Here is a 22,115-nt window from a genome sequence, read left to right on the forward strand (position 1 = left end):
ACTGCTGGTTGAAGAACCAGTGACAATGGATGATTTAGAAGAGACAGATATTCTTTACACGCAAAGTCTGAGAGGAATAAGAGACATACATTTGTCTGGCATAACAGAAACAAATTTCTATGAGGTAAGTTGCTAAAAAAAATAGCTCCTTCCATGTTGTGTTTCATGTTTGGAAATTCATTGTTTAAATAATGCAATGATATTGCATGTATGCTACCCCACCATGAAAATAATAATGCAGGTCATGCTAAGTTGTTCACTCTTCCTGAAATTACTTTTTATTTTATGAGGGTTTACCATTTTTGTTGTAATGCAGATAGTGAGTGGTTGAATACTCAGTGATAGCATGCTTTGAATATGTCACATAACCATATGTTTAGCATCTGAGACAAATAAAGATTGGCAAGATTAATAGATTAATTGTGCAGTTTGTTGTTAGACATGGGGATTCTTATGGCTGCTTTCATTTTTTACAGTTATAATAAATCATTGAAGATTGATTGATCGATGTAAGTCAGAAATAATTTGCCCTTCAAATATAGAGAAAGCCTTTAGAATACTTAGATATAAAGTTTTGTTGTGATCTTTAGTCCAAAGAGTGGTTTGATGCCGCTCTCCATGCTAGTTTATTGTGTGCAAGCCTCTTCATCTCCGCATAAGTAATACAACCTATAGATCCGTTTGAAGTTGCTTACTGTATTCAAGCCTTGGTCACTGTCTGCAGTTTTGCACCATCCCCAGTGCACGCGCGCGCACGTGCACACACACACACACACACACACACACACACACAAATTGACAATTTCTTGATGCCTTAGGATGTGTCCTATCAACCAGTCCCTTCTTTTAGGGAAGTTGTGCCATTTTTTCCCTCCAATGTGATTCAGTACCTTCTCATTAATTATTTGATTTGCTCACAAAATCTTCAACGTTCTGTACCACCACATTTCAGAAGCTTCTATTCTCTTCTTGTCTGAATTGCCCATCGTCCATGTTTCATTTCCATACCACATAAATACATTCAGAAAATATTTCAAACACTTAAATTTACCCAAAAGCTAGCTAAAAGCGAAGGTACAATATATGTGACAGTTATCTGACTGTAGTTGGTGACTGAGTTGTCCTTTTCTGTAACCATTGTTTTATTGATCTGATGGTATTACCCTTGAGGCAAAAGAACAAAAGTAAATAACTAAGAATATTAAATAATTCTTCCTCACTGCAAAATCACAATTTATCGTGTGTGTGTGTGTGTGTGTGTGTGTGTGTGTGTGTGTGTGTTTTGAGTGAATATTTCATCGGTTGTTAGCTAGCAACGTGGGAGTAGATCTCATTAATTTTCATACTGTTTCCTAAATGCACCCATTCATCTAAACTTGTATGTTTTACGGGAGTTCTCAAAAGTAAAATGTTTCCATGTTCTTCTGTTTTTTAAAATTGCATTCGTAATGACTGTGCTTTTTTAAGTTACTACATATTTGACTGAAGTTAACCTGGTAATTTGTTTCCTATTAGTTCCACTTTTCAGATTTAAATTATATTCTATTTTGCATTTGAAGGCATTGTTGTATGAAAATGTTGTTGTTTTACATATTTAGATTTTTTGTAGTTTATGTAAATTCAAAACCTGCCAGACTAACCATTAGCACTGATGTATGTATGTATGTATGTATGTATGTATGTAGAGCACATAATGAGAAAGAAGCATTTAACTGTGATGTGTATGTGTGTGTGTGTGGGGGGGGGGGGGGGGGGGGGTTGGAAGAGAGAGAGGTACCACTGTGTTGTGTACATTGGATATGTTGTGAAAAGAATTTTGTGGCCGTATATATAACAGAATAAAGGGATATAATGAGCCAAGGATGATATCCACTGACAGAATGTAAGTTTTTTCGTGGGAATAAGATGGCACTTACTAATTCTTTTGGAACATTGTTAATGGTTTAGGTGGATTGTTGAACTGTACAGACTGTCAACCCAACAAACCACTGCAGGTGTACATCCACTGTTATCACAGTAGCACCTAGCTTTTCTCCACATGTAGGGAAATGACAGAGAGTGGCAACTGGGATTGCAGTTCCAACATTGAAATAGACTACTCTTGCTCCATATTGGATCTGGAAGGTAGATTAGAGTTTAACATCCTTTGACAACAAAGTCATTTGGAGACAGAGTTGAAGTCCAAATTGGGGGAAGAAAATTGACTGTGCTTTTTCAAGGGAACTATCTTGGCTTTGCCTTAAGTGATATAGGGATGCAATGGGAAACCTACTGGATGGATATTTAAACCACATTCCTTCCAAATGTGAATCCACTGTCCAATGTGTAAACTGTTGCACCGTCTTGTTTGTTTTGGACTCCCCACTGTCAGTATGTAACCTGTTCACCTTACAGTTAATGTTTATACATAGTTTTCTACAAATTGGATGAAAAGAGCAACACATGCGGTGTCTCAATGAAAAAGAACTCTCTTTAGCCGTAGTTGGCTGAGTTACAGGCATGCAGCATCCAGTGCTACAGCATATGCACCTGTTGGTTTCTGTCAGTCCATTCACATCAGCAATGTTCCTGCCTTCCAAAAACACACCCGTCTTACCTGCCTTGTACAGTTTCCAGCATGACTCCCCAGCTGGTGGCACATGCACAACCTTTGAATGAAATTATGTGCCTGGTAAGAGATTGGTTGGCCAGCAAATAAGTACCCAGCACCTCCAGTACAAATAGACTATATTGTTGGATATAAGGAGATTTAAGCAAAAAATTAAAATTTATACCAAGACCAGGATTTGAATATAGGTCCCTTGCTCATAGGTAGATGTGCTAACCACTATGTCGCCATGGCACAGTGGCTTTGCACAGCTGCTCAGACTACGCTAGTACTCCTCCCTTCTCAGTCTAAATTCCCATTCATGTATCAGCCCACTTGATATTCCTCTAAACTCAAACAGCATTTGAAGAGGGAGGTGTGCTGAGTTGTGCAAAGCCACTGGGCCAGAGTGGTGTAGTGGTTACTGCATCTACGTAGTGAGCAGAAGACCTGAGTTTGAATCCTGGCCTTTGTGCAAATTTACAGTATTGCTTCAGTCTACATATATACAGCATAGATGTTTGAGACCCGAAAAGGATTCTACAGCTGCATAGATTCATTTGATATATTGTTGGGCCCTGTGTCCTCCAATTAAAGTGTTGTATACCTATATCAGTTTCAGATCAAAGATAAATGTACATCACATCAAAGTTCAAGGAGCCTTCACAGAAGCCACTAATTCAAAGTAATTGTCTCCGTGGCATATCTTTTGATACCTAGGAACCCCAGTGAGACAACTTTCAAAATAAGCTGCCAGACAGAAATTTGTATGTGTAATATCAGGATAGTTTTGATTTTGTTTCACACTTCACCCCACAATATTCTCCACAACTATTAAATTTCCACACTTGGTCATGACCAGAAGGTCATATGTGATTATCTTCCACAACAGTGAGCATATATACAGCAAGATAATAAACATAGCCCTACTTACCTGTACCATTGAGAGACGTAACACAATAGCACAACATACACTTTGTTCATCTGACCTAACCGTGTCTAAATCTGTAGTTACAGTCACAGTTCAATACAAAACAATTTGAGCACCAGTCAAAGTCACTTCCTGTGAAACAGTACATGGTTATAATTTGCAGACATCATACGAACTAAAAACAAAGCTCATTGCACCGCTGAGGTTGAGCTGTTACCAGCTGTTTGGTCTAACCTCAGCCAACACCCATTGTGATCTGCTTAGAACAAGGGGACACTACCTTTATTTGCAACTTCTCAGCCAGTGATGTCAAGCGTGTCATTTGACTGTATTCATTGATATTGTTGCAAATCCCCTGTACAGTGGGTACTGACAACAAAAAGTATCTTCTGTGCTTCAGCAATGTCACAGTAAAACCCCTCCATCACTGACCTTCAGTATTTGGTGTGATTTACGCAGGCCAGAATGGCTCCTTTGGTGCTATGGTTTCCATATTCATCAGTGTTTCACATGTGTATTTCAGAAAAATATCTCAGTTTTAACTCCAATCGAGGGAACAATATACCGGCTGAGAACATAACTTACATCCTGCATAGTGTAAGCTTCAGTTACTGTGCAATACATACACAGAAGAAAAAAAATTGTAAACACTGCTCATAACCTTACTTATGTGAAGCAGGAAATTCAGGGTGGGATACTAATAATAATATGAAGAGGATAGAGTGCTACTCACTATATAGGGGAGGTGTTGAATCACACTCAGGTAAAATGAAAAAGAATGCTAAAAAATTCAGTGTTTAGGCTATGTCCTTCATCAGAATAGGAAACCCACACACATTCACAACTTTCTGCTCTCTCTCTCTCTCTCTCTCTCACTCTCTCTCTCTCTCTCTCTCTCTCTCTCTCTCTCTCTCTCTCTCTCTCTCCCCCCCCTCCCTCTCTCCCCCCCTTCCTCTCTCATCGAGGCGCACGCACGCGCGCGCGCGCGCGCGCGCGCGCGCGCGCACACACACACACACACACACACACACACACACACACACACACACACACACACACATGGCTCACTGTTGTCTCCAGGCACTAAGACAATACCGGCCAAGTGTCATTAAGTGGTGCTGGTGTGAATGTATGTGAGTTTTCTAAATGTGATGAAGGACTGAGCCTAAATGCTAAATATTTCTACCATTCTGTTTCACTCTACCTGTCCGTGACTCAACACCTCCTCCATGTGATGAGTAGCAATCTAACCTTTCCTTATTGTTGTTATTGTACCTGTCTGCAGCATAATACTTCCTCTGTGTAGTAAGTAACTGTTATAACGTCAAGTTGAACACATATATTTCAGAACGACACAACACGTATAAGTCACTGAGCAAGTTGACAAAGCAAGACATGTGAACAAGGTAACATTCGAATGAACACTGAGTCCAAGTCTAGTGGCCACTGGCTGGCTGGCCGGCCGCTTAGGTGGCATGGCTGCTGCATGGCTGGCAGACAGCACCGCATGTAGATGACGCACGTAATGCGCGGCGGCACTTTGAATGATCGGCGAGTCACAACACTTTTCCCCCCTTCGAAACTTTTGCACTGGTCTTGATGGAGATGGCCTGGAGAGTGCTAACGTCCATAGGTGTCATTTGACCGGCCTTAAAGTCTGGAGGAGGAGGCTTCCCATATGGACGGAAGTGTCCCCGATGATACCAGATCGAGATGACAGGAGACGTAGGGGTCGAATCGGCTGGGGCCCTGTGCAGCAATCTGCCCATTGCGGCAAGTCCAGTTGATATAACAGGAGACATGGGCGATGTGTCAGTGTCCGTAGGAGAAGGAGGCGAGTAGATTGGCTCCAACAGATGGTGGTCATCCGGTTCATGCATGGGCACGTCTCCCGGTGGTGTCCGTTCTTGTACTGGCACCAAGATGACGGTGAGAGGGCTGCGTTGTGAGTAATGAGAGATGCCAAAATCCCGAGCGTCAGGTAGAGGCGAAGGTGGTGTAGCGGCATCGGAACAGACGTTGCCGGCATCCAAGGCCGAAGCTGGTCCAAATGATGCACTGCAACACCAGTGTCCGTCTGGATTTCATACAGGCATCGGCCACGGTGTCGTAAGATGCGGCCCGGACTCCATTTTGGCTGCCTGCCATATCCCCGTACCCAGTCAAGGTCGTTGGCAGTGAACCGGCCAAGCGAAGGCACCCGTGGCCGTGAGGTGGACGGCCGCAGAAGATGAAGTAGCGTGCGGGGCTGTCGGCCATATAAGAGCTCAGCCGGGCTGTGGTCGCCCATGGGGGTGAAATGGTAAGAAGGCAGAAACTGGAGAAGCGCATCATCAGCAGTAGAAGAAGTCAGGAGTTTCCGCCTCTGAGCCTTAAATGTGCGGACCAGTCATTCAGCCTCACCGTTTGACTGTGGATGGAACGGAGGGGCCGTGACATGCATAACGCCGTGACGAGCACAAAAATGCGCAAAGTCGGAAGAGGCAAATTGCGGACCATTATCAGTAACAAGAGTAGAGGGAAGGCCTTCCAAAGAAAAAATGCGGACGAGAGCACTTATGATTGCCGCGGTGGTAGGCGACGTGCAACAGACAGTGAAAGGAAAGTTACAGTAGGCGTCAATTACGAGGAGCCAATAAGTACCTAAAAAGGGTCCCGCAAAGTCAGCATGAATACGCTCCCAGGGCGACTCAGGTGAAGGCCACGGTGACAAAGATGACTTCGGGGCGGCGGCCTGTGATGCACAAGGGCCGCAGGCAGCGACCATGTGAGCTATTTTAGAGTCGATGCCGGGCCAGTACACATGACGGCACGCCAGAGATTTCATGCGAGAGACACCCCAGTGCCCTTGGTGAAGGAGGCTCAAGACTGAAGCAGGCAAAGACGCAGGTACCACAACACACGGCGAAGCATTGTCGGTGGAAAGGAGGATAACACCATCCCTAGCCGTGAGGTGGTAGCGCAAAGTGTAGTAGTTCCGCAATGGATCAGAAGTCTTAGCGGACGGACGATCTGGCCAACCCTTCTGAATACAGCGTAAAACTCGGGATAGGGTAGGGTCAGAACCAGTAGCAGCCGCCAGCCGGTCCCCGGTGATGGGGAACCCGTCCACAACCCGCTGCTCGGCAACATCCAGGTGGAAACACAGAAGTTCGTCCCTATCGAATGCCAGATCAGGACCCATGGGAAGGCGAGACAGTGCATCAGCATTCGCATGTTGAGCCGTCGGCTGGAAATGAATCTCATAATTGAAACGAGACAAGTAAAGAGCCCAACGCTGGAGGTGGTGTGCAGCCTTGTCGGGAAGGGACGGTGATGGATGAAACAAGGAAACAAGTGGTTTGTGATCCGTAACAAGATGAAATTTGGAGCCATAGAGAAAAACACCAAACTTATGAAAAGCATAAATAATGGCCAAAGCTTGTTTTTCAATTTGAGAATACTTTTGTTGGGCATCCGTGAGCGTTTTGGAGGCATAAGCAATGGGTTGTTCAGAGCTGTCTGAAAAACGGTGCGCGAGGACTGCACCGACCCTGTATTAAGAGGCGTCCGTGGCAAGAACAAGATGTTGGCCAGGTCGATAAGTAGCCAGGCACAGGGCCTGTTTCAGCATAGCCTTCAATTTGTGGAAAGCCACATCGCATGACGCGGACCAGTGAAAAGGCACGTTTTTATGCAACAGGCGATGCAATGGCTGAGCTATCGACGCAGCAGACGGTAAAAACTTGTGATAGTATGCTATTTTCCCCAAGAAGGCCTGCAGTTCCTTAACAGATGTAGGGCGAGGAAGGGCATCAATCGCAACGACAGTTTGCTGAAGAGGGTGAATACTATCTCGAGAGAGTTGAAGCCCCAAGTACGTGATAAATGCCTGAAAAAATTGTGATTTCGGAAGATTACACTTAAGACCGGCAGTTTGTAAAACATGAAAAAGTGTGCGGAGGTTCTGAAGATGTTCTTCAGTGGTGGAGCCAGTGACAACAATGTCATCATGTAATTTATACACCCAGGGACAGGGAGCAATAATTGTTCCAAGAACCGTTGAAAGAGAGCAGGGGTGCTGGCAACCCCGAATGGCAATCATTGGTATTGATAGAGGCCGAAAGGTGTGTTAAGGAACAGAAACTGCCAGGAAGCAGCGTCGAGAGGAAGTTGATGATAAGCTTCTGACAGGTCAATTTTAGAAAAATACTGACCATCCGCAAGTTTTGTGAACAATTCTTCAGGTCGGGGCATAGGATAAGTGTCAATGAGGCATTGTGCATTTACAGTGGCTTTATGATCGCCACAGAGACGAATATCACCATTGGGCTTAGCAACAACAACAACAGGAGAGGACCACTCACTGGAAGTGACAGGAAGCAAGACCCCTGAAGTAGTGAGACGATCCAGCTTCCGTTTTACCCGATCACGAAGGGCCACAGGAATGGGCCAAGCCCGAAAAAACTTAGGCCGAGCAGTGGGTTTGAGCATGATATGCGCTTCAAAGTCATTTGCATGGCCTAACCCAGTAGAAAAAAGGGACGAAAATGTCGTCAGCAAGGAATCCAATTGAGCATAAGGAGTAGCATCAGAGACGATATTGACAGAGTCATCTATGGAGAACCCAAAAACGCGAAAGGCATTGAAACCAAAAAGATTTTCTGCTTTGCTCTGGTCGACCACAAATATGGGAACAGTGCGAACGACAGATTTGTAAGATAGCTCAGCATTAAATTGTCCCAAGCGAGAAATCTTCTGTGTATTGTACGTCCGTAATTGCCGAGTGACAGGTGATAGGAGTGGAGAACCCAACTGAAGATACGTCTGAGAATTAATTATAGTGGCAGCAGAACCGGTATCCACCTGCATGCGAACATCCCGACAGGATTTGGACAGTGAGGAATAACTTCCCTGAAAGGGAAGAACTGCAATTGACAGACAACACAGAAGCAGAATCAGCGTCACGGTCATGAACATCGTGTATGTGGTCGGATTTGCAAACGGCAGACACATGACCCTTCTTTTTGCAGTTGTGACACACGGCCCAACGTTGGGGACAGTCCTTCCATGAATGTTCCGTAAAACATCGCGGACATGAAGGAAGTTGCCATGGGTTTTGCTGCAGTTTCTTAGAGGGTTGTTTACGGTTAGGTCGAGGCTGCACGTGGGAGCATACTGCGGCCACGTCGGCCGGCGGGGATGCATCACACGCGTCGTCAACAGTGCACAGTGGTTGTATTTCCCCGACATTACCCCATGCCCCTATTTGCGCCCCAGCGGTGCGAGAAATTTCGAAAGACTGTGCGATGGATAGGACTTCATCTAGAGTCGGATTTGCCAACTGAAGAGCACATTACCGAACTTCTTTGTCGGGCGCCAACCGGTTAATAGCATCCCATACCATGGAATCGGCATAGGATTCTTTGTGAACGTCAGTAACAAATTGACACTTTCGACTGAGGCCGTGAAGTTCAGCAGCCCAAATGTGATAGGATTGATGTGGTTGTTTTTGACAACGATAAAAGGCAACACGAGAGGCTACCACATGCATTTGCTTTTGAAAATAGACAGACAGAAGTGAGCACATTTCAGCAAAGGACAAAGACGCAGGATCTTTCAAAGGAGCCAATTGCGACAACAACCGATACATTTGAGGTGAAATCCATGAAAGGAAGAGAGACTTACATGTTTGTTCGTCCACGACATGAAATGCCAAGAAGCGCTGTCGAAGACATTTTTCGTAATCAGACCAGTCTTCCACTGTCTCATCGTAAGGAGGTATAGACAACGATGAGAAACGCCCCGCATTTGATGCCGCGACGAAATCGCGAATCGCCGATGTTAGAAGCGTTTGCTGTTCAATGAGACCTTGCAATAGTTGCTCGACAGTAGCCATGGAAACCTGTGGGTCAACGATGAAAAGGAAAAATCCACTACCTCGTCCCCAATTGTTATAACATCAAGTTGAACACATATATTTCAGAACAACACAACACATATAAGTCCCTGAGCAAGTTGACAAAGCAAGACATGTGAACAAGGTAACATTCGAATGAACACTGAGTCCAAGTCTGGCGGCCACTCGCTGGCTGGCCTCTTAGGTGGCGCAGCTGCTGCATGGCTGGCAGACAGCGCCGCATGTAGACGATGCGCATAATTGCGCGGCGGCACTTTGAATGAGAGGCGAGTCACAACAGTAACAGTCCATCCTTTCCCTGTTGTTGTTATGCAAAGTGATGAGAACTGTCCTGGATCATTGGCTAGTTGATAGATTGAGTGTGAACAAAGCTTTAATGTATTATTATTATTATTATTATTACAGGATTAATTAAGACAGAAGTCAGTAATAACAACATTTTGTTGTATTCCTGTTATCTTCTGCCAAGCCTCTCTATTCAGTGCCTCCTCCTTAGTTATTCTGCAATTCTCCATTATTCTGTTGATGTGGTCATTTCAAGAACATTGTGGTCTCCCGCATTTACATTGGCCAGGTGGTTTCCAGTCAAACATTTTCTTTGGCCATTGATGATCTGGTATTTTCAACAGATGTCCATACTACTTTAGAGGTTTTCTTTCAATTCTGTCTATTGGTGTTTCATCTGCCTTCGTTTGAGCTCTCACTTCGTCATTAGTCTTCTTTTCAATTCTTGATATTGTGGCACTCCTTCACAAATAATCCATTTTCACAGCTGTTATTCTGACCAGTACCATAGAACAGATTCAACCATTAGCCTGCCCACTCTCTTTCTTATTGTTATTAGAGATATTCTTGTCAAACCAAAAATAATTTATACTCCCTATTACTTTTCTGTTTTGTTGTGTTCTGAATTTTATTTCTGTAGTACACAGTCCATTTTAGTCAATATATGCCCTAAGATAGTTAAATTTCATAACTGCTCCATCATTGGTGTGAACTTCAAATTTAATGTCACTATTCACTACCAGATATTTGGTTTTTATCAGACTCACTTGCAATGCCCGTTTATCATACTGTCGATATAAACAGGGTATCATGAACTCAAGGTCAAATTCATCTTGTGCTAGAACAGCTTGACCATCAGGAAAACTTAACGAAAACAGCTGTACATCGTTAATAATAATTTCCATTCCTCTGCAACTTTTCTTCTACCTTTGGAGCATCTGTTTGTGACATTAATAGGTTCTGATAATTTTGACCCTCTTTTAATTTGTACCTTATTATCTCTGTACATTTCAGTAATACTCTGTAAAAGTTAATCATCCATATAAAATCTTCCAAAGTTTCCCAGAGTTTTGCTCTAGAAACTGTGTCATAGGCTTTAGCTAAATCTACACAGGCAATGTGTAGCTCCTGCTATGAATTTCTCCATTAGCTGTTGTAAAAATAAAAAGGTTATCTGTAGAGGATCTGTTCTGCCTGAACCCACTCTGGTCTCCTCCAATATGGTGTCCAACATTCTACCTTATTTTCTCACATACAATTTTGCCAAATAAGCAGCTCATCGTGCAGTTCCCACTTACGTCTCTGCAGCAATCAGTGTCTTTTCTAATTCTCTTCTTGAAAATGGAGACTATATACGATCTTTTCCACACCGATGGAACTTCAATCTGTTGACAGCAGTTGCTCATAAGCTGGTATTCTTTTCGTTAAATGGTGTCCTCAAGCTTTCAATAACTCCACAGGAATATTTCCAGGACCAGGCGATTGGCCATTCTTCATTTTAGCTAATGCACTGTGTACGTCCTCTGTCGTGATGTTCATATTCCAAACTTTTTGTTCTGTCCTACCTCGTTCTGTCTTCAGTTAGAAAATCAGTATAATGCTTTTTCCATTAGCTTAAAGGAATTAAATTGTTTACTGCTTTGTTTCTTGGAGTTTTCTTCATACCAGCGATTGTTCTCCATACTTCTGTTTGTGATCCACCTATTAAACTCTCAATTTGGATGCATTTCTGTTCCCACATCTTGTTCTTTTCTGATTTAATTCTGTTTTGTAATTCCTGATTTATTGTCTTGTAATTTTGTCTTGAGGTACATTTTTTTCATTTCCCAAATCAACTTCTTAAGGTCATCTGACAGCCATGGAGGATCCTATTTGTCTACACCTTTACTCTGTCCCCAGCACCTCTAGAGCAATTTTCCTAATTGTTTATATAATATTCTCATGTTCGCTTTCAACATTGTTATCTTTTGGCACCATTTTTAGTTCACACTCTAATCGTCATTGAAATAAATCATTTGTGCTGAATTTATTTAGGAGGAAGATCTTGTACCCTGTCTCTTCCAGTTTTTCTTAATTGCTCTTAATTTTAGCAATATTTTTTGTTTATAATTGTTAATATTTTGTATTCTTTACCCTGCAGGTAATACCACTGGAGTGTTTTGAAGGCACTAGTTGTACGGGAAAAGTTATGCCCATTGTACCAGGTGGCAGAAGCATTCCCCTCACATTCCACAATCGTTTGCAGTATGTGGAACAGGCTGTCCAGTTCAGACTACATGAAATGGACCTTCAGGTAAATAAGATTGCTATAATTTTAAATTTTTAGTGTTATGTTTATCATTGATTAATTGCTTCTTTATGCCTCATTGTGTGGATTCCATTGAGTCACTCAGTTTCTATCTAACCTCATAATGTACCTCTCTTTGTCTTTGTCCTGATTTTATCCTCAGCTGTGTGACTTAGTATGTGGTCAGAATTGTTGCCTGAACCACTGTTACTGATCTTCTTCAGCAACAATGTTTGTTAAAGAAGTGACATCTTGTGGATCTTACTGAGTCATACACTAGGCTTAAAAGTGCCAGTAATGTAATCATTCAGTCGTTCCTTCATAATGTTCTATAGATCCCATCAAGAAGGACAGTATTTATGGCCATGGAAAGAGTCATTGCACATATTAACATAAGACAAATACAGCAGAGAAAATATTTGTTACATCTGTAAATACTAAATATTACTTGTAGTGCAGCTTCATAATAAACATTGTCATCATGTTGCTAAAAGAGCCTTTCAGTCCTTGAGTTTAGATATTCAGATAAATTGCAGAAATAGTGGCTAATGAGGTAGGTATTCAATTTCCTTTTAAATTGATAGGGATTTCCAATTTTTTTCTTTACGTTATACAGGAGCTTGTTGATTATCTTAGCACCAGAGTGCTTAACTCTATTCTGAACCCTGAAGAAGGAGACAAAGGTTACATGAAAATTATTTTTGTGTCTTGTGTTGTGAGTGTGTGTACTACAGCTCAGCTGAAACTGATTTTTTTTTATTGTTGCTGTGGCCTTCAGTCCAGAGACTGGTTGGATGCAGCCCTCTGTGCTACTCTATCCTGCGCAAGCTTCTTCATCTCCAAGTAATTACTGCAACCTACGTCCTTTTGAATCTGCTTAGTGTATTTATCTCTTGGTCTCCATGTATGATTTTTACCCTCCACACTTCCCTGCAGTACTAAATTGGTTATCGCTTGATGCCTCAGAATGCATCCTACCAACCAACCCCTTATTCTAGTCATGTTGTGCCACAAATTCCTCTTCTCCTGAATTCTATTCAGTACCACCTCATTAGTCACGTGATCTACCCATCTAATCTTCAGCATTCTTCTATGGCACCACATTTCGAAAGCTTCTATTCTCTCCTTATCTAAACTATTTATCATCCTTGTTTCACTTCCATACGTGGCTACACTCCACACGAATACTTTCAGAAAGGACTTCTTGACACTTAAATCTATACTCGATGTAAACAAATTTCTCTTCTTCAGAAATGCTTTCCTTGCCATAAGCAGTCTACATTTTATATCCACCACACTTCAACAGTCATCAGTTATTTTGCTTCCCAAATAGCAAAACACATTTACTACTTAAGTGTCTCATTTCCTAATACAATTCCCTCAGCATCACCTAATTTAATTTGATTACACTCCATCGTCCTTATTTTACTCTTGTTGATGTTCATCTTATATCCTCCTTTCAAGACACAGTCCATTCTTTTGAACTGTTCTTCCAAGTCCTTTACTGTATCTGACAGAATTACAATTTTATCGGCAAATTCAAAGTTTTTCTTTCTTCTCCGTGGATTTTAATTTCTACTCCAAATTTTTCTTTTGTTTACTTTACCACTAGCTCAGTATACAGATTGAATAGGCTACAATCCTGTCTCACTCCCTTCTCAACCACTCCTTCCCTTTCATGCTCCTCGACTCTTTATAACTGTCATCTGGTTTCTGTCTTTTACACCTACCACCTTCAGAATTTGGAAGAGAGTATTCCAGTCAACATCATCAAAAGCTTTTTCTAAGTCTACAAATGCTAGAAATGTAGGTTTGCCTTTCCTTAACCTGTCTTCTAAGATAAGTAATAGGTCAGTATTGCCTTGCTTGTTCCAACATTTCTGTGGAACCAAACTGATCTTCCCTGAGGTCGTCTCGTGCCTGTTTTTCCTTTTGTCTTTAAAGAATTTGTGTTAGTATTTTGCTGTCATGACTTATTAAACTGATAGTTTGGTAATTTTCACATCTGTCAACACCTGCTTTCTTTGGGATTGGAGTTATTATATTCTTCATGAAGTCTGAGGGTATTTCACCTGTCTCATACATCTTGGGAGGGTTTTGTCATGGCTGGCTCACCTGAGGCTACCAGCAGTTCTAATGGAGTGTTGTCTACTCCTGGGGCCTTGTTTTGACTAGGTCTTTCAATGCTCTGACAAATTCTTCATGCAGTATCATATCTCCCCTCTCATATTCATCTGTGTCTGCTTACATTTCCATAATATTGTCCTCAAGTACTTCGCCCTTGTATAGACCCTCTATATAATCCTTCCACCTTTCTACATTCCCTTCTTTGCTTGGGACTGGTTTTCCATCCGAGCTCTTGATATTCATACAGGTGGCTCTCTTTTCTCCAAAGATCTCTTTAATTTCCCTGTAGGCAGTATCTATCTTACCCCTAGTGATATATGCCTCTACATCCTTGCATTTGTCCTCTATCCGTCCCTACTTAGCCATTTTGCTCTTCCTGTCAACTCATTTTTTGAGACGTTTGTATTCCTGTTTGCCTGCTTCATTTACTGCATTTTTATATTTTCTCCTTTCATCAATTAAATTCAGTATCTCTTCTGTTACCCAAGGATTTCTACTAGCCCTCACCTTTTTACCTTCTTGATCCTCTGCTGCCTTCACTATTTCATCTCTCAAAGTTGCCCATTCTTCTTCTACTGTATTTCTTTCACCTGTTCTTGTCAGTCATTCCTTATGCTCTCTCTGAAACTCTCTAAAACCTCTGGTTCTTTCAGTTTGTCCAGGTCCCATCTCCTTTAATTACTATCTTTTTGCAGATTCTTCAGTTTAAATCTACAGTTCATAACAATAAATTGTGGTCAGAGTCCACATCTGCCCCTGGTAATGTCTTACAATTTAAAACCTGGTTCTTAAATCTCTATCTTACCATTATAAAACCTATCTGAAACGTTCCAGTTTTTTACTATGAGCAACAAAAATAATAGTGTTACTGCTTACCTCTGTTGAACAAACACTTTGTTTACTTTATGTTCACTGCCCAGGAAATAATTCCATAAGACAGCAGAGGTGAAATACACTAGCCACAGGATCTAGACTAAGCTCTTAGATTTTGCCTTTCATCATTACAACCTAATAAAAAGGCATGGTGTGTATGTTTTTAATCTTCTGATTATACATTGTTTACACTTCTTTATTTGTACTGTGCAGCACAGTACTTGACCTGCATCATCCAGTAGAATTAACATCATTGAATTTTCTGCACCTTTGTCCACAGTCCTCATAGCACTGGACCTCTCAAAAGTGCCAGAATATTTTTCTATAAAGTTGAACCACATGCAAATTGCATAAACAGCAGTCATTATGAAAAACATTTCTCACTATTCCACAGCATATTCAACATGTTTGTATGCTTTGCAATACTTAAATTGAATAACCAATCCTGTTTATATTTATATTTGTCAGAATAATTATGTTTAGTTGCATTTGTGATCTTTTTAACACTACTTATGTTAGCTAAATATTTTTGTTCATGACATATACTTCATAGGGAATAATACTTTTTATAGTTCTGAGCAGAAACAATGTAAGGTGATGTGAAATACTTGTACCCTCCTCCATGCACCATCGGTGGATTATAAAGTATCTGTGTACATGTAGATGTAACACAGTTACATGTAATCATTATAAGAACTGGTCTAGTCTTGTATGCCAAACTGATATAACTTGTATGCCAAACTGATATAAAGCACCTGAAGAAGAGCTTCCAGAGCTGGAAATGCATCATGCACTGTCTGGACATCAATGATTTGTGGTGTCTTATTCCTAAATAATTATACTTATTTAGTGAAATAGTACTGTGAATGAAATTGTTCCATGGAAGTTCATACTAATTTTAGGTAGCAGCTGTGCGTGAAGGAATGGCAGGTATTATACCTGTACCTCTGCTTTCATTAATAACTGCTTCACACCTGGAGCAGCTGGTATGTGGCTTGCCCCATATATCTATTCCACTTCTTAAGAAGGTTGTGAGGTTAGTAAAATTGTATTTCTAATTTATTATTATTTAATAGAGATCTAATGCTACACAAACAATATGAACTTAAGTAAATATCACAGTATGAGTCATTCAACCAGAAATGAGTAGCTTTTTGCTTCTAAGTAATGGATTTTTTCTCTTCATATTGTTTACACTATTTCAAGCACTCATACTACTTCCCAATGAAATTTTTTATTGTGTTCATAAGTCTTGTCTGTGGATTGTTGATACATTACTGCTTCTCTGTCTCAGTCACATATTTGCCCATCGTACATCCATTTCTTGTTTTTGATAGAGAGAAATAAGTATGGAATGTTTCAGAGTACCAGGCAGTAGGTGAAACTTTCTCCCTTTGTTATCAAGCTTATAATAAAGGGTCCTATAGGTTAAAGACTAGCATGAATATCAGTTTCTCTGCAGTTGGGGAATTTATGAACTTTTGATGGCATGTCAGTGTGATGTTCCCACTGCATCACTGCATGCTGTGTCACTTTCTCTATCGTTCCTATTACATTCAGCTTACTTATCCATCTGCTACTTTACGCTGCAAGAAAATACCTTCCTTTGGTTCATACAACAATTGATGCAAACTCAGCACCATTTATTGCTGGTTCTGAGAGACATTTAATCATGTATGTTTCACTCAATTTATGTTCCTGTAATGATACATCAACATGTGTATAGAATTATTACTGGTATTGTGCTGCCACAACATCTCACTACCTGTCCAATTCTGATCTGTACAGAAGAGAGTACCTGCTTTAAAACATTTCATTGGATTCGCCTTTGAACATTTTACTTTTATCAGTGTAAATATTTACATACAAAACTAAAAGGAGTAGCACATAAAATTTCATGATATTTACATCAATAGCTGTGTTGCATATAATGTCAAAATCATGTGTGTGGGAACCTGTTAGCAAATCATTTGATACATATTATTTGTATTTGTTAGCGTTTTCTAGTATTAAAACTTAGTGTGACTATAATTAGTGAGAGCTTTGTCACTAAAACATTCCTCATGCATTTTTACTGAGTAGTATGTTGCTTTTTTTCCTTAAACCACTTTGCTAAAACAATTTTAAATGCACTGTGGGGAATAGATGGGCAGTTTTCGGAAGTCAGTTTAAAATTCTTAGGCCAAGATATTTGTGGCTGTTATGAAACTTAGCTACACTACAGTTCTTGTGTTGTGTTCATGTATTGACATCCGAAGGTTACAATTATTTAAATTGAGGAGCCAACCATACATATAGGGGCCAGGCTCCATCCACAAGTGAACCCAGATTAGAACACTGAGTTGAAGTTTTGAAATACCTCAGAGTACTATAATAGTTTTTTTAATAATTATTTTGTATATCTGAAAAAACTTTGAAGATTATTAATTGCTTGTGAACTATTTACTTTTTCGTTCAAGGAAAAATGCTTATTATGTCCAGTGACTGGTACAGAGCTCAGCACTGTGCAAATGTTGTCTATTATTGATTGGCTGATGGTTGTAGTAATTGTCATTCAGATAGTTAGCAGTTATGAATGAAAGAAAAATTGCCACCAAACCTTCTGCAGGTTCTGCTGCTTTTTACCACAAGCCAACAATTATTACCAGATTACGTAATGTTTGCATAACATGATTCAGGACAAGTATCAAGTATCATTTGACATGAACAGCAAGAATTAATTTTAGGTTAGCTAACAATAAAAGTTAAAATGCAGTGTGATTCAACACAATCAGTTGAAGTCCTTTGGCTAACATAAAACCAAAACAAATACATTTTTTGCAACACTTAACATACAAAACTTTGCAACCAAGTAAACTTCATAAATTGGGAGATACCTTAAAAGAACAGAAGATTCAAATTTTGGCACATCAAGAAACATGAATGACGGACAATAACACCATGGATTTTGGCATTTATTGTCTTCTTAAAAGTAAAACTGATAAAAGAATACTTAATAATACACTACATCTGGGAGTTGCTTTTGCAGTCTTCAAAAATATTTTAAATTCATTAACAGAGGTAAAGCCCATCAATAATGGACTAATGGCAATTTCTCTTAAATGCAGAAATAAAGCATACACTTTAATTAATGCCCATATGCGAGTCAATGAGGATAACCATAAAAAACCTGAAGAAGTTAATGAAACTTGGGAAACGTTAGGAAGCATCATCTCAAAAATTCCCTCAGACATGTTGACATTTTAACGGGTGATTTTAATGCTCAATTAGGTAAAGAGAAAATATAAGAAAATGGAGGGTGGATTTCCTGTGCCTAAATGGACAAACCAAAATGGCTAACGAGTTGTTGAAACGTGCAAAAATTTTAATCTTAAAAATCATGTCAACACATTTTAAAAAGACCCATTCTAAAGAAAAAACTTGGCTAGCACCCAGTACATTCATTGGGGAATTTCAAATCAATCATGTAGCAATTTCAGACCCTAACAACAAAGAAATTTTAAATGTCTAAGTTAGGAAAGGCGCTGATATTGATTGTAACCATTATTTAATGTGAATAAAAGTAAAAACTCAACCTCTTCAAAACAAAAAAAAGTATCCCAAAACTTGACACTGATAAAATGACCCCAATTCTAACCAGCGAACCTGTCAAAAAACAATCCAACAGTTGACAAATCCTAAAAGAAAAGTTCATCAAAACAGCATGAAATTTAATTCTGCTTCAAAAGAAAGAAAAACGCTCTTGATGGAACACAGTTTGTGAAACAGCAGTTAAGTCTAGGCATGAGGCATTCAAAAATTGGAATAGGGACAATACTGAGAATACGTACATCATCTTTCTAACAGTGAGAAAAGAAACATCTAAATTAATCTGACAGACTAACAGAAACTACGAAAATGCCCAACTTTTAGAAACCGAAAAAGACTTCCAAAAGAAGAATACAAGCAACTTTTATAGAACATTCAAAATAAAACTAACCAGTTACCAACCTCAAAGTCTTTGCTTCAAAAATGAAAATGGCAGTTTGGCTCTTAAGAACCAGGAAAATTGTAAGGTACTTGCTAATTATTTCGAAAAAACTATCAAACTATCCAGAACCAGCGAATAAATTCCTACCACAGCAAGCTAATAACACCAACCCTAACTTTAAAGAACTTTATGAAATCGAAATAACTGAACAAAATAAGAGATTTTAAAACAATAAGGCATCTGGAGAAGATGGTGTAATTTCAGAACTATTAAAATCGGGTGGTCCTAACAGTATAAAAGTGATCACTCAGCTAACTAACAGGACATATCTGGGAAACTGAGAAATACCTGAGGACTGGAAAACTGCCGTAATTCATCCATTGCATAAAGAAAGGTAGAACCGATGTTAATAATTACAGAGGAATCTCTCTTCTGCCGGTCAGATACAAAATTCTCTTGCAGCGTTTACTTGATTGAGCCCAAGAACAGTTAGAACCTAAAATTGGTGAATACCATGCAGGGTTTAGACCAAACAAATCCCATCCAGGACACATTCTTAGTTTCAAACTAATCTTTAGGCACCAAAGGTTTTCTCATAACAATATTGTATGTACATTTGTGGATTTTAAAAAGGCCTACAACTCAGTTGATTGTGAATCTCTTTTCCAAATTTTAAAGTAACAGGGGCTAGATAATAAAGCTCTAATGCTGATTAAAGAAACATTAACCAACCCTAGCAATAAATTTAAATTCATGTGAGAAATTTTTGAACCATTTCATATTAAGACTGGTGTTAGACAGGGAGATAGACTCTCCCATTATTATTCAACTGTTTTTTGGAAAAGGTAATTACAGAATGGCAAGAGCTAAAGTCAAATCAAAACATAGATCAATCAATCAAGTTAGGTTGAAGTAATATCAGAGTAGATTGCCTCGCCTTTGCAGATGATCTGGCAATTTTAACTAGGGATATTACCACAGCTCAAAAACAAATTGAAGTTCTGAACAAAGTTTCAGAAAAAGTAGGAATACAAACATCATTCAAAAAAATGGAATATATGACATACAACAAACAAGCACCAAAGTTTTTGAACACGAAATGTGGAAAAATAAAAAGGATTTCTCAGTTTAAATACTTGGTGGAAAACAAACAAGAAAACTGTCTGGAAAAAGCTGTAAACAATGTTTGCTGTCAAAAAATAGCAACTGCATTCAGATTCACATAAAATATTTATAATAAATCACTTTCTTAATTCAGTAAACTTACATGTTACAGCACTGTAATCAATGTCTTTATGAATGTCTTTATAGAGCGGGAACTTTAATTTTAAATAGAAAGAGGGATATTGAAGAAATGGAAAAGAAACAAAGATTATTATGAAAATATTAGGCCCCAAAAGTAGTGATGGAGAAACTTAAAGGCTGAGAAGTAATAAGGAAATAGAAGAATACACAGACATACACTGAAGAGCCGATGAAACTGGTACACGTGCCTAATGTCGTGTAGCTGCCTGCATGCAGAAGTGTCACAACATGATGTGGCATGGACTCAACTAATGTCTGAATTAGCGCTGGAGGGAAATGACAACATGAATCCTGCAGGGCTGTTCAAAAATCCGCAATAGTACAGCACATTGTAAGGCATGGGAGTTTGGTGGCCAGCGGAAGTTTTAAACTAAGAAGAGTGTTCCTGGAGCCACACTGTAGCAATTCTGGACATGTGGGATGTCTCATTGTCCTGCTGGAATTGCCCAAGTCCGTCGGAGTGCACAATAGTCCTGAACGGATGCAGGTGATCAGACAGGATGCTTACATACGTGTCAGCTGTCAGAGTCATATCTAGATGTATCAGGGGTTCCATATCACTCCAACTGCACACACCCCACACCATTACAGAGCCTCCACCAGCCTGAACAGTGCCCTGTGGACATGAAGGGTCCATGGATTCATGGAGCTGTCTCCATACTCGTACACAGCCATCTGCTTGATGCAATTTAAAATGAAACTCATCTGACCAGGCAAAATGTTTCCATTCATCAACAGTCCAGCTGGTGTTGATGGACCCAGGCAAGGCATAAAGCATTGTGTCATGCAGTCATTGAGAGTACAGTCTTCGGCTCTGAAAGCCCATATCGATGCTGTTTCATTGAATGATTCACATGCTCTTACTTGTTGATGGCCCAGCATTGATATCTGCAGCAATTTGCTGAAGGATTGCGATTCTGTCATGTTGAACAATTATCTTCAGTCATTGTTGGTCCTATTCTTGCAGGATCTTTTTCTGGCCGCAGTGATGTCTGAGATTTGATGTTTTACCAGGTTCCTCATACACACAGTACACTCGTGAAATGGTAGTACAGGAAAATTCCCATTTGATCATTACCTTGGAGATGCTGTCTCCCGTCGTTCATATGCTGACTATAACGCCATGTTCAAACCAACTTAAATCTTGATAACGTGTGATGGTAGTAGCAATAACCATTACAACAACTGCACCAGATGCTTGTTGTCTTATGTAAGCGTTGCCGACCGCAGCACCATGTTCTGCTTGTTTACATATCTCTGTATTTGAATACGCATGTCTATACCAGTCTCTTTGGTGCTTCAGATTATATGCTTTTAACATTTACAGTATTTTACTACTGAAAGTTTTATAGTTGGAGACTGAATTTTAGTTATACCCTGGACTCAATCAACAGTGTGCTTTCCCATTTGCGCCAGTCTTTAGGCAAAAAATTGGCTCAAGAGCCCTAGGGAAGCCTACAACCTTGAATCACATAATTGCTACATTTGTCAGAGGTAATCGGCTTTTCTTTCGAAACAATGTACTGTTGTGATCAGTTATTATAGTGTTATCAAATATACTGCAAATTGTACAAGTTACATGTTCAGAATAGATTGTTGAGTATGTGATTTCAATAACAGTGTGTCAATAGTATATTTTGTTCTTTTGTTTTGAAGTTACTGTAGGAGTTGTATTTTAATTACAATGTGGGGAAAAGACTAGCATTTCTTCAGTTAACAAATATTCTCCTCCTCTGGAGACAAAAGTAGCTGAATCGTGATATCGCAATGATGTCAGCAATGTTGTCGGTAGGGTGATGTTTAAGAATGTTGATTGAGAATTTGGAAGAGCCATACTGGATTTTCAGCTGT

At 39.9% G+C, this 22,115-nt stretch overlaps 1 protein-coding gene across 1 annotated transcript in view; it reads left to right on the top strand.

The window, feature by feature from the left end:
* Positions 1-22,115, top strand: part of LOC126413339 (probable E3 ubiquitin-protein ligase HERC1) — a 722,413-nt gene that overhangs the window by 669,104 nt on the left and 31,194 nt on the right. The window contains exons 68-70 of the mRNA XM_050083249.1: positions 1-124; positions 11,843-11,995; positions 15,892-16,025. The exon at positions 1-124 is cut by the window's left edge and continues 70 nt beyond it. Of these exons, the coding sequence (XP_049939206.1) occupies positions 1-124; positions 11,843-11,995; positions 15,892-16,025 (411 nt within the window). The remainder of the gene's footprint in view (positions 125-11,842; positions 11,996-15,891; positions 16,026-22,115) is intronic.

Source organism: Schistocerca serialis, chromosome 7 (genome assembly GCF_023864345.2).
Source record: "Schistocerca serialis cubense isolate TAMUIC-IGC-003099 chromosome 7, iqSchSeri2.2, whole genome shotgun sequence".
NCBI lineage: Eukaryota > Metazoa > Arthropoda > Insecta > Orthoptera > Acrididae > Schistocerca > Schistocerca serialis.